Source organism: Tachypleus tridentatus, chromosome 11, assembly GCF_004210375.1.
Source record: "Tachypleus tridentatus isolate NWPU-2018 chromosome 11, ASM421037v1, whole genome shotgun sequence".
Taxonomy (NCBI): Eukaryota; Metazoa; Arthropoda; class Merostomata; order Xiphosura; family Limulidae; genus Tachypleus; species Tachypleus tridentatus.
In genome coordinates, this window is record NC_134835.1 from 100,444,650 (window position 1) to 100,459,001 (window position 14,352).

The 14,352-nt window shown below is 34.1% G+C and overlaps 1 protein-coding gene across 1 annotated transcript in view; it reads left to right on the plus strand.

The window, feature by feature from the left end:
* LOC143232890 (plexin-B-like) overlaps positions 1–14,352 on the plus strand; it is a 227,516-nt gene that overhangs the window by 177,628 nt on the left and 35,536 nt on the right. Inside the window, exons 19-24 of the mRNA XM_076468909.1 lie at positions 120–296; positions 511–607; positions 3,842–4,120; positions 7,045–7,221; positions 11,186–11,429; positions 13,668–13,810. Coding sequence (XP_076325024.1) covers positions 120–296; positions 511–607; positions 3,842–4,120; positions 7,045–7,221; positions 11,186–11,429; positions 13,668–13,810 — 1,117 coding nt within the window. The remainder of the gene's footprint in view (positions 1–119; positions 297–510; positions 608–3,841; positions 4,121–7,044; positions 7,222–11,185; positions 11,430–13,667; positions 13,811–14,352) is intronic.

Genomic DNA, 14,352 nt, shown 5'->3' on the forward strand with positions numbered 1-14,352 from the left:
ATTTTTATTGTATTCCTTCTATACTTGTTCTTGGTTTTACCGCAGTCAAAACGTATTCACTGTATTTCATTTTAAATTCAATACCTACTGTGTACGTTTAGTAATTCCGATTTTCACAGGTCCCTTGCTAGTAGCAGCCAGATAAGTTGTCGAACCACACGGGCACCGTTTCCTAATTATCAAGTGAAACAACTCTTTCTGCATATAGATGGTGCTAACATCACATACCTTAATCCTTTCTTGTACACTCGGGATCCAACCATATTTCGTATACATCCCATGAAAAGCTTTTCTAGGTATTGTGAAATTGTAGTTTAAGAAAAATACAATGTATGATTTGTAAATGTTCATGAAGCTGCAAATGACAGAGTACTATATTAAGTTTATATTTAATTAAATTAGAAAGTCTATACTTCACTTCACTAGTTCCTACTTTATGTCAAATACTTTATTAATTACCTGGAACACTAAACGAATCTAGCTTGATTTTTTATTGTTTTGTTTTTCAAGTGGAGGACGAGAAATTAAAGTTTTCGGCTCAAATTTTACTTCCATCCAGCAACCAAAAATGATCGTATTTGGGGACAACGGAGTTGTTAATGAAACTGTAAGTGAATTGAACAAGTTTGTTTTACCACAATGCTAGTTAAGACTAGAACACTTGAACGCACTCCTTTTGTTTTCTTGAAATCTTATTGGAAATATGCGAGTAATAATATTTCTTGCATTTATCGTAATTGAAGTTTGAAACACAAGAATTAGTTTAAACTTTAGATGTTTAGCACAAAGACTAATGCTAGGATCTTCATGAAGTCCATTTTATTTTTAAACACATTTTTCTGAACTATTTGTGCACACTTGTGAGACTATTACTTTGTTGGTTATATGGCTCCTATGTAATACATAGGCATGGCCAGGTTGTTACGGCGCTCGACTCACAATCATGAGTTCGAATCCCGTTCCACCAAACATGCCCATTCAGCTTAGGGGCGTTATAATTTTACGGTCAATCCCACTATTCGTACGTTAATAGCCAAATAGTTGGTGGTGAATGGTGATGACTGCCTGCTTTCCATCTAGTCTGTCAGTGCAAATTATTGGCGGTTAGCACAGATAGCCCTTTCGTAGCTTTTTGCGAACTTCAAGACCTAATATTTATGAATCGCTGTATTTATTTTTAGACTAACACACTGTGAATATTACGATTAATCTCATTCATTATTGTTGTATTTTCCTATGTATATCACATTAAAAATTAGTGTAAGAATAATGCAAACGAAATATAATTGCAGACACCGTATTTTTTTTAAATCTCGTGTCTTAAGCCTAACATTAGTTAAGCCTTTATTATATGCGTCATGTATTCGATAAAAAGGTAACTAGTGTATGTTTTTTGCTTTAGTTTAGTTAGTTAGGACTGAACTTTACCGTACTTAACACAAGAAATAACCTTAAAATGTTATTCTATGACCTAACATTAGATCTTTTTAAAACTTTTGATAAGCCTTCATTAACGAATATGAGTGTCTGTTAAAGTATGTTTACATCCACCTTTTATTTACACCCATTAAAGTGCGTGCGTATGCGCATTTAGAGAGTGAGGCGTACAAAATTAGTATTGTCATTACAGACAAGGCAAATATAGACTCTACTGGTAATGAATAATATTTACATAAGCCAGCAATTTGAGGGTAAAATACACTGCTGGCCAAAATCTTAAGGCCACTGAACATAAAAAAAATATATGCATTTTGCATTGTTAGACTCAACCACTTATTTGAGTAGAGCTTCGAAAGATGAAAATAAGAAAAGGAGAAAAAAACATTTTTAGCATTTAATAGGAAAAATGTGAACATTATGAAATTAGCCTAAATACTAGCTGGTCAAACATTTAAGACATTACCAAAAAGAAGTCCTAAACAGGGTAAGAAATGCCCAAGAAGAGGTCTCAGTAGTGAGTTGCACGGCCGTCATTGCGAATAACTTCAAACATTCGCCTTGGCACGGTCGATATAAGCGTTTGCAGAAGGCTGGCTCGAATGTTATTCCAAGTGGTGAAGATGGCTTCACAAAGATCATGCACTGTTTGGAATCAACGTCCATTTCTATAGACTTCTCTTGCCATCCAACCCCAAACATTATCTGTGGGGTTCAGTTCAAGCGAACACGCTGGATGGTCCAAAAGAATCACGTTATTCGCCATGAAAAGGTTTTTTGTCCTGCAGACATTGTGGATTGCAACGTTGTCCTGCTGAAAGATTCAGTTATTTCCACACAACCGAGGGCCTTCAGTCAATAAGGATGCTCTCTCCAACATGCCAATGTAGCCAGCTGCTGTTTGACGCCCCTGTATAACCTGAAGCTCCATTGTTTCATGGAAGGAGAAACACCCCACATCATGATGGACTATCCTCCATTGTGTCGTAAAGAAAATATCTCCGGTAGGATATCCTTATCGTGCCAGTAACGTTGGAAGCCATCTAGACTATCCAGGTTAAATTTTTTCTCATCAGAGAAGAAAACTTTCGTCTACTTTTCTACGTCCCATCTTTGGTGCTTCTCAGCAAAGTGCCCACCGCTAGTACAGCTGTATGTTTTCGGATTTACAACGCTAAAATTAGGGGTTCGATTCCCCTCGGTGGGCTCAGCAGATAACCCGATGTGGCTTTGCTATAAGAAAAACACACTCAGCAAAGTTTAACCGAGCTGTTTCATGGTGTAGAAGGATGCGTGGCATTTGAAGACGTTTAAGGTTTTTAAAGCCTTTATTTCGTGAAGTGAGCCTGGCATGGCCAAGCGTGTTAAAGCGTGCGACTCGTAATCTGAGGGTCGCGGGTTCGCATCCCCTTCGCGCCAAACATGCTCGCCCTCCCAGCCGTGGAGGCGTGATAATGTTACGATTAATCCCACTATTCGTTAGTAAAAGAGTAGCCCAAGATTTGGCGGTGGGTGGTAATGACTAGCTGCCTTCCCTCTAGTCTTACACTGCTATATTAGGGACGGCTAGCACAGATAGCCCTCGAGTAGCTTTGTGCGAAATTAAAAAACAAACAAACATTTTTTCGTAGATGCCGTCTTATTGTTCTTGAGCTGCATTCTGCGTCCGTAAGAGCCTTAATCTGGTTCGACGATTGGCTGGTGTCTTGCCGAACAACCCGTCGAATTCTTCTGCTCAACGCCGGCAAAATGTTCTTGGGCCGACCACTTGAAATTCTCGTTCCATATCCCTCAGGGTCTTTTAAGGAATTTGCAACAGCAGTTTTACTACGCCCAATTTCACCAGCGATGGCGCGTTGAGAGAGGCCTTGCTTTTGCAGCTCGACAATTTTGTCACGTTCAAACTCTGTCAACTTTTTAGCCTTTGCCATGCTTTTACCAGATGTAACACAGGAGATATCAGTGGAAGATGTTGACAACGCTAATGCTTGAACACGAATGACTAACTTTCGTTACGTGTTTACCGATTAACGATTCGTTTCAGTATGGTCTTAAACTTTCGACCATCTAGTGTTTCGGCTAATTTCAGAGTGTTCACATTTTTCCTATCAAATGCTAAAAAGGATTTTGTTTTTATTTTCCCTTTTTTTATTTTCATCTTTCGAAGCTCTACTCAAATAAGTGGTTGAGTCTAACAATGCAAAATGCATATTTTTTCTTTATGTTCATTGGCCTTAAGAGTTTGGCCAGCAGTGTACATGCGAACGAAAATAAACCTTTCATTATTATTATCAGATCGAATATTTTGTGAAAATACTACTAAAGCACTTTGAAGTTTCCCCCAGTTTTCAGATATCAATAAACCGATTGTTTAGTTTAACTTATCTCAATATTTTTCTTTAAGTTTTGCCACGTTCACTACTCCTCTCTGATGATCTGCCCATCTCCTGCCGTTCAGCTAGAAATACAACGTCGAAATCACCTCAAAGGTCACCAACGCCATGCCCTTGAAAATTCACATTTTAGACTAGGGTTTATAATGGATGATGTCCAGGCGGTCAGAGAACTGAATCGTTACTTTCCAAGTTTACCTTCAGTACTAACCTATGTTTCAGACCCGTGGTTCTTATCATTTGAAAACGAGGGAGTCAAGTTGTATAAAGGAGAGAGTTTGGTAATAGAAGTACGTAATGTTCATTAACTAATTATTCCATTTAATATCTGCGTAGAAGTACGTAATGTTCATTAACTGATTATTCCATTTAATATCGGTGTGGAAGTATATAATGTTCGTTAACTAATTATTACATTTAATATCGGTGATAGAAGTATATAATGTTCATTAACTAATTATTGCATTTAATATCGGTGTGGAAGTATATAATGTTCGTTAACTAATTATTCCATTTAATATCGGTGATAGAAGTATATAATGTTCATTAACTAATTATTGCATTTAATATCGGCGTGGAAGTATATAATGTTCGTTAACTAATTATTACATTTAATATCGGTGATAGAAGTATATAATGTTCATTAACTAATTATTGCATTTAATATCGGTGTGGAAGTATATAATGTTCGTTAAATAATTATTCCATTTAATATCGGTGATAGAAGTATATAATGTTCATTAACTAATTATTCCATTTAATATCTGTGTAGAAGTATTTAATGTTCGTTAACTATATCAAGTTACTTTTATGAATCACATTATAGGTAAGGGTTAGTTAAATGTTCGTTAATATAATGTGAATCACATTATAGGTAAGGGTTAGTTACTTGATAAATAATCATGTCATTTAATAACGTCTTTTCCTTCGAAGTTCGTTTGTGATCACCTGTTTCAGTGTTTTAGCGATTACAAGTTTGGACCACGTTAACGTCATTCATTCTCAGTTTCCAAAATTTTCCTATTAATATAATTTCAGATGATCGTCATTTCTAACATGTTGTAGTTAAGGAAACCATGTTTTGTAACGAGCATTCTGAGTTTATAGATGATCAATGCACATCACTTAAGTTTTTAACCAGTGTTATAAGAATCTGTTTTATATGCTTTATAAATTGTATAATTTATGTATATATATATTGCCACATTTCGGACAAAGGTACTTTATCAGAACGTAGAAAATGTGTATGTCTTGTTGTTTTAACTGCAATATAAGTTTTCATTCTAAAACCAGGTTAACAACATATTTTTCCTCCATCGCATAGTATTTGGAACTTTTTATTACCATGTTTTCAACAAAAACAAAAAGTCAAATTAATAAGTTACACCTCTTTTTAGATGCGTGAAGTTGTGCAATAATGCATATAACTGTGTGATTCATCTAGGTGGGTAAACTTTTATAACAATAATAATAGCGTGTATAACTACATACCTTTTCTGGATGTGTAACATTATAATTGTGTATTACTACATGGTTTTTGTGAGTATGTAACGTTATTATAATTACATAAAAGTGTTTAAGTCATAATATTGTATTTAATTATAGAAAGTTAATCCCACTTCCCAAAAACGATTTGAATATGTTAATACACTGGTGTGATGCTGGAGATACGAGTTTTATTACCATGGGCGATATGTTTGTGACCTATATATGTGGTATTTGGTTCACGACGAATCGCGACCGTTCCACAGTACAATCTTGTTAAAGGTATAGTTATGGCTAGAAATTTTCGAATAGTTTTTGTTGTTTGTTTCGTTCCGATGTAAAGTATTTAAATAACTAAGAAAGATGGAAAGCCTGGGACATGTCATATGATTATTATATGTAATATATTGAATGTCAATGGAAAATTTAATCAACATGCTCGTATGAGGGTACAAAAATATCCAATTATCCACACGCAGGAATACCGAACTTCAGGGACTTGTCATCCCGGAACCTCTGTATCTGAATCCACTGAGCACAATATAGATCTTTTCCTTGTAAAGAAACGTGAACCACGAGCGCATAAGCTGCTTCCAGACGCATTAGTAAGAAAACAACAAACTGCAAAAATTATTCGAAAAATTCCTTTGACGTGAGAAATGTAAGTTTGGACGAAGCTTGGAGAAACCTGAATAGCTGCGACAAGAAATGGACGAAGTACTAACGACCATGAGGTGATAAGGACGTTCTAACATGCTACAGAGAAGCTAAAGTCGTCTTCTCGTCAGGTTTTACTGTTGATGTCATGGGAAACAGAAACAACAAAGTGGGTGGTAAATCAAACGTGAACTATATAGAACATATTGACACCAATTACTCAAGATTAAATCTTGCACTGTGTGGCTATCACGTCACGAACCTAAGGCTAAATCAAGATAAAGAGTCAAGTCACACGTCTAAGTCTATAGCAGAGTGTCTACTAGCTACAGAGTATACTATTCTATCTTCTTAAGCTGATATACCCGTGGAATCACTAGATTATACAACCTATGTACTTTTACGTGTTTGGCATTCTTGGTTGCTACTCACGCACAGCGAAAAGTTTGTAAAATTGTTTGTCAAGATGTGTGGTGTACATAGACCTCACAATCCTTTGTAGCAGAATGTTACATTAAAAACAGCAGTGGGAAAATAATTCATAATTGTGGTCGTCGCCAAAGACAGTAAAGAATGTAGTTTCATGGGTAGTACAACATTTCGAAAATTTACACTTTATGCGTGACTCATTCCGTGGTCACATTTATAGTGTACATTACTACAGGATTCCTGCAGGTGTGTCACGTTATAATAAACTATTTAAGCTCTTGATTTCTTCAGTGTGTTTGTGTGTGTTTTTCTTACAGCAAAGCCACATAGGGCTATCTGCTCAGCCCACCGAGGGGAATCGAACCCCTGATTTTAGCGTTGTATGATTTCTTCAGGGGTGTCACATTATATTAATGTATGTAGCTACATGATTTCTTGAAGTGTGTCACGTTGGAGAACATTGAATCAGATTACAGTTATGGTATTCACTGCTCCATCCCTAATATTTGGATAAATCGTGATTATTTAATTTTACTTAATCTTATAAGGGACGTTTCATTACAGATGATATGTTTAATTATTAGGTTTGATGCTCTACTTTGTTCAGAACTTGAAAGTGCATTTAATAAAATTTTTATTACAGGGAGAAAATCTCCGCTTGGCAAGTACAGAACACGAGATCAATGTCACTATTGGCACTCGTCGCTGCAACGTGACGTCCTTGACTATGACACAATTGGTTTGTATGCCACCGGAAGTTCAGCCACCAGGCACAGACGAGCTAGGACGTAGGACAAATAACCAACTTCCGGTTGTCGTGGTAAGCGGGAAAAAAAAATCAAGTTCTTCTTTTGAAAGTATGATTTTAGAATTGGTTTAAGACATGTCTCTTCAACCTACTGGGGAACCGGTCAATAAAACACACACTTGTTGAATAACTTTCTAATTTTATTTTGGTAAACAGTTTATCATTTTTATCGTAATAGAAAGAGCAGAGATGAAGCGATTGACATTTTCCTGGCCACTACTTTGAATTTAAACTAAATAATTGGGATTAGAAAGCATTACTCATTTGTTTGTAAAAGTCCTAAACGAAACCCAAAATCATATTTTATTAAAATAACTAAAATGTCCTAGTATTGCACTACATTTTCTTAAATCATTGTTTTGTTATGATTTATTACTATTAATTATACATAATTCATAAAGGAAGCATGTTCAAAGAAAGATTCTACACTGAATATTTAGATCGGTTCCACTGTTTTAAGAAAATAAAATTAGCTTAGTTTTGATGTATTAGGTTGAGGAATAAATCGTGAGCGTTTTTAAATAATTTCATTCAAGCATTACATGCAAGACTATACAATACTTCAATGCATGAACACATTACCCCCAAAACATTTATTATGATACTTTATTTCATGTAATACCTAGGTATATAGTATGCATTGTTTTAAACGAAATTGCAAGAAATTAAATGCGAAAAGCAGATGGTGTCGAAAATGTTCGATTTTGTCCACTTGACATTCCATTTAATGAGCTGAAAATGAAAGCAAAAATTTGAGACATATGAAAATCAAACACACCATCTATTAGAGCAAAAAATTATTTACCAAATGACATGAAATATTTTGCGAAAGCGTTTCATTTATGAATATATTTTTTTAACTTGAAAAAACGCTCACGAATTATTCCTCAACCCAATATTTTATATTTATTAAAGAAAATTTACAAACAATGAACGTTAAAATAGTACGAATTAATCTTTATCATAAGTTTAATTACTATAAATGCAAAATTATGTGGTAATTATACGATATATATATATATATATACATAAATTTATAAATAATAAAAAATAATATTAGCCAAAAAATTTAACATAACATAATGTGTAGGGACAAAAAGATACCTGTTGGTTCATCTCGGCCATCTCATTCTGTAAGCCCAAGTAAAAATATTAAATAAATCCAGCCCTTATCATTCTGTCATTCATATATCCATCAAGCCTTATTTAAAACTTATTCAAATTTACTGCCTTCACAACATCCAAAGGTAACCCTTTCCATAGGTCAACCACCCAATATGAAAAATAAAACTGTTTTAGCTAAAGACGGCTTCCACCTTACCCAAATCGATATCTGTGTCCCGTAGTTCTATAATCATCTCTTCAATATGATAAATGTTGATACATCGACAATATCACTATTTTTTATAACCTTAAACACTTCAATCAGATCCCCTCTAAATCTTCTTTTTTCAAAAGAAAACAACTGTAAGTATTTTAATCTCTCCTCAAATGACAACTTCTCCATCTCAGGTACCATTCTAGTAACCCATCTCTGAACCCTTTTTAACAGTTCAATGTCTTTCTTGAAGTAAGAAGCTCAAGATTGATCACAATACTCCAAACGTGGCCTAACCAGTGGCATTACAATGAAATTATAGCCACTCTAGACTTTTATTCAGTATATCTGTAGATACAGCCCAAAATCTTATTTATCACTAGCAACAGTGCATCAATATTATACCAATCTCCTTTTCTTTTCATGACACCATTAAGGTTATTCCCATCCAAATTGTACTTATAATTCAAATTATAATAACCCAAATGCATTATCTTCCATTTATTATAATTAAATCCCATCTACCATTTATTTACCCAACTCAATAAATGATTTAAATCCTTTTGTAATTTAGCAGTATCCTCTTCACAGCCAGCAACATCCCAGACCTTGACATCACCAGCAGACTTAATTAACTTATTGACCATTCCTTCATCTACGTCATTAATATTAACAAAAGAGAGCAATGGTCATAAGACTGAGCCCTGAGATACACCATCTGCAACATTAATCCAGTTTAATTGAAGTCCATTTATAACACCCTTTTGCATTCTACCATAAAGCTACTCTTCTATCCAATTAGTTAACTTATCCCCCATAAGTACAAAGATAAATTTATTTATAAGCCTTGTATGTGGTACTTTCTCAGATGCTTTCTGAAAATTCAGATACATCAAATCCTCACCCTTAACCTCAGCTACATATGCAGTAGCATTTTCAAAGCATACCAAAAGACTTGTAAGACAGATTTTCCATTTGTAAAACCATGTTGACTATCTGATAAAATTCTAAACTTTATTAAATGGTTTTGCAAAGTATCTTTTATGAGACATTCCAAAACTTTACGCACAAATGATTTAAGATTATAGGCCTACAGTTACTGGAAAAATTCTACGACTTCTCTCAAAGATAGGAGTTACATTAGCTAATTTTCAATCTGTTGGTATTTGTCCACTATTTAAGGACTTATGAAACATTGTGGCAAGTGGCTCACATATCCAATCCTTAACCTACTCTAAAATCCTTGGGAAAATATTATCTAGCCCAGGAGCCTTATCATTCTTTAAACTTCCCAATTTTATTTTAACAAGCTCAGAATTTATGCAGTTGTTTTCATTAATTTTGTTTTCATCCATCAGTTGCTCAAGATGAGGAGTACTGCTGAAGTCTTCATTAGTAAAAACTAAAGGAAAAGTAGGATTTAATAACCTAGCCATTTCATAATCATCAAATACGTATATTAGCTTAGGCCGTATATTTGCACTAAACACGTTAACATAATACGTAATTACCTCTAAATCCAGAACATGTATAAGTACAAAATTGAACCTGGACTTTGTGTAAACTGTTGAAGCTACACAGAAGTGTATTGTGTTTTTCATTACGTAAAAGGGATAACTGTTGTGATTGACTAACCTGAATTGTAGTTATTCTTTATAATGTAAGCATAAAATATGTTGAATAAACTCACTAAATTATAGTTAACACTTTCATATACGAGGTTTGGCTTTGAGCAAAAAGCTTAAAATTCAAGTTTACAGTAATATAATGCACGACTTTGAGAGAACTGAATGTTTGAAGCTTTTATTTACCCTAACATAATATACGCCTTGAGAGAACCAAGTACTTGAAGTTATTATTTAATCGAATATGATGTATGAATTGAGAGAACTACATTTTGTATCAGTAAATAATTTCCAATTTACTATTTTGTATTCTAGAGCGAATGTGGTTTGTGTATTTTCAAATGTCTCTGTAATAAGAACACTGTCCCACGTTAATATATTTATGTCTTATTTTTAATTTGTATTATTATAAATTTTATATTGAAATTTTGATTTAGTTTATAGATTTAGAAGTAACCTAAATATTCCAAACTAACCAAACTTCGTGAGATATTACTGGGCTTACAGCCCAAAAATATTGTTAACAGTCGAGGAAACAATGCATTATAATCGTTATACTCGTTACTGTGTTGGTTCTCGGTTCTTTGTGGGTGGTGTGCTTTGATCATAACTAAATACTAATTTATTTACAAAATAGAAATATCTGCTGTTGTTTTGTTCCCATGTTGACAGAAAAATAAACCAGGATAATCCGAGAGTGCTTATTTCAAATGTTTTTTTTTTTTTAACTCTTCTTACCGGAAAGGTATAGCTGAGCAAGAAAAAAACAACAACTGAAATTAGTATCAGTCTTATATTGGTGTACTATCACACACACACACAGTACTATAATCCGAGCAGTGCTGTGCAAGAAATTACATTCAGTCATTTATGTTTCTCCTATTAATAAATCGCAGAAAAATCTTATTAAGCTGAAACAGCGTTTCATATAAAGAAATAAACCCAAACTGTATTAACGTTATGTAAATTGGCATATAAATGTCTTGTTAGATTTAATGTTAAACTAACAACTTTTTTTTTTAATCTAATAAAGGTTCGTGTAGGTGATACTCTCAGATATGAAGTAGGCTATCTACGTTACGAAGTCACCAAATCATATGAATTTCCACCGGAAGCAATTGGAGGTATAGCTGCTGGTGGCGCCCTCTTAATGCTACTGACTCTAATTATTTTAGCAATTTTACGTCACAAAAGTTCTCAAGCAGAGCGTGAGTACAAGCGTATCCAGCTACAAATGGACACCTTAGAAAACAGTGTCCGATCTGAATGTAAACAAGGTAAGGAATTTTAAGCACCGTTCAGACTACTGTTTATAAAGACAAGGGATATAATGTAGAATACGATTCGAATACTGTGGGAAAATCATGAGCAATCCAACAGCGTGAATCAAATTAGGAATTCTTCATAATTTTGGGATCCCAGGTTTAAAATAGTCAATTATACTTCTTAGTGAAAGATCCCTGGGTAAAGAAGATATGATTGTGTTTAATGTTACAGATAAAGATTATTGCCTGGCGTTTCATTTAATCAATAAAAAATGGTGTTTATTAAACATCTGCATTGTACATGCAGAGTGACTCAAACGATGTGCACCCCCATGGTAATTTTAAGTCTCGCGTTGTTATTTTTTTTTTTTCAAAGTTACATGAAACCGTGGTTCAGCGGTTATCTTGAGGGTTTATAACGCTAAGGTTCCAGGTTCGAACTCTTGAGTAAGTACATCCTATATACACTTGCACACAGTCTTGTGTTGAACTCATTCACTGCCATGGGGAACATATAGGGGACGTACAATATATCCTTTAGTCTTGAAAGTATTATATTAAGTAAATGTTCTGAGAAATAAGCATGCAACAAAATATATATAAATCAGACTTGCTGGGTATTAATTTTCAAACTTTATAAATAAATGCACGATTAATTACTTTTTAAAATATACGTCCACAGTCACGTGCTAAATATTTCAGGTAATTTTGATATGAACAAGCAGTAAGCAAGGCGTCAGTAATTATACCACACCAAATGTGTTTCTGTTTAAAAAACAACAACAACAAAAACAAATCTGGTGATGAGAAAGTTGTTCGTCCATGAACCTTACAGTAAAACAGAAAAGTAAAATAAACAAGTCTGGATTCGTATTTCACAAAATTTCTCTCCTTTCATTTTATTTACAGTAAATGGTTGGGGTGTCATTAACCTTGCAAGAACGTATGTTGGTGATCCTGTTCGGATACCAAGTTATTGTGATTTCAGTTAATAACGGCCCACTTTGAAAGCAAGAGCTAATTTAATAATAATGGAAGTATGCAATTTTTTCTTTGCTCAATGTAACAAAATGAATTTATAATTCTCTCTCTACTTATGCCTATCACCTTACGCTTGTTCGTTATTGTTGTCTTCTTAGTACAAAGTTACATAATGGCTACCTGTACGCTCCCAATCGAGGGTAATCAAACCCAAGATTTTAGCGTTTTAAGTCGTTAATCTTACCGTTGATCCACAGGAAAGGGGTAGGGGGGGGCAACTTGCAGCTTGAGGTATAAAAGAAATATAAAATCGATGTTCTTAGTTGGCAAGATTTAATACGAATAAAAAAAATGTAAGATCGTTCTGTCTTTAAACATCCAGATAGCTGGAGAAAGAATGTGTTTTAACGCTTGAAAATTAACGGTATATCATATTCTATGTATTCGAAAAGATACAAACCCTCCGGATATATGCATTATCAAAATTGTTAACGTTAGTTAAATTTTTACTTTAGGATCAAAACTTGATTAATTTTTTCATGGTGCCTAGGGTAAAACATGCACAAAATTTAATAAAACTTTCAAGCTTGAGTGTTACCTTTTCCTTTTCTCATTGAGTTAAAGCCGAGTTTGTTTGTTTTTTCTGGCTGCGCCATTGTGTTTCGCACATTTTTATAAAAATGCTTTTCACAATTAGCTGGCTAACAAGAAAAGGCTTTAGGTGCTACCAAAACAAAACAAGATTCGTGGAGCCGAAGGTGCTTACTCTCTTTTTCACTTCACCTCTTAATGTGGTATTGTTTAGAACACTTTTAACTATTAACACTAGAACTATTAACAGAGTTAACACAATCTCAAGAGAATATATGCTCCCTTCAAGATCGTGTAAACCGTAATAAAGGACAGCTTATATTTCTAAAACCTTGAGAGTTAACTAATCTTGTTTTTAATTATTGTTCAAGGTCAGACACGGCTTATTCGTTAGCGTGTTTATCTGTGGATCAAAATGGAGAGATACCCAGCCATTTAACCTATCTGAGCATTAGGTACCTTTCAAGTCGAAAATGCTAAATATCACTTCTCATTGTTCATCCAAATGATAAATTAACAATTTGTTTATAATTTATATGAATGTAGCCTAAAAGTGTTCAGAGTAGAAAAATATAATAACATTTAAACCAAAACTCTCGCTAAATGTAGGAATGCCGACATAATTTTAAAATTATGATTACAGGATGAATACAAATCAGTACGTCTTTATTTTCTCAGCTTTTGCAGAGCTTCAGACTGACATGACAGATCTAAACAAAGATATCCAAACCACTGGAGTCCCTATACTAGACCGCAGAACCTACATGCTTAGGGTGTTTTTTCCTGGCAGCAGAGAAAATCCAGCATTTCGAGAACTCAAAGTAAAATATACTTTTTTTTTCTAATAGGAGTACAAAAAATGTAATTATAAAGGTTGACTATTTAAGCCACAAGTTAGCATTTCCTAAATATTTTCAAATAGAAATATTATTTAAGTTTTGCTGCCTAGTGGTTAACGTGCCTTTTGGAATATCGAGAGATCCAAGGTTTGAGCTGAAATTCTATTGAACATGCTCTTTACCTTCAGCTGTGGATGCAGCTATAAAAGTTACAGTTAATCTCATTGTTTGGTTATAGGTGCTAAACCAAATTATTGTGGAGACAGATATCACTGAGTGACTTCCCTTATTCTTATCAGTAGCTCAAAATTAGGAATGACTACATGTAAACCCCAAACGTCTCTGAACTGCCTGTTTAACCCTTATGTGCATGAAAATAGTAAATACTGTATAAAAAAACAACATAATAATAACAGCCTTCTTAAAGGTCTTTAACACCCATTATTACTTCCACATTTGCAGTTTTTGTCAAGGAATACCAGTCTCTCATTTAATGGGCAATCAAGTATAAAATTCATTGTTTG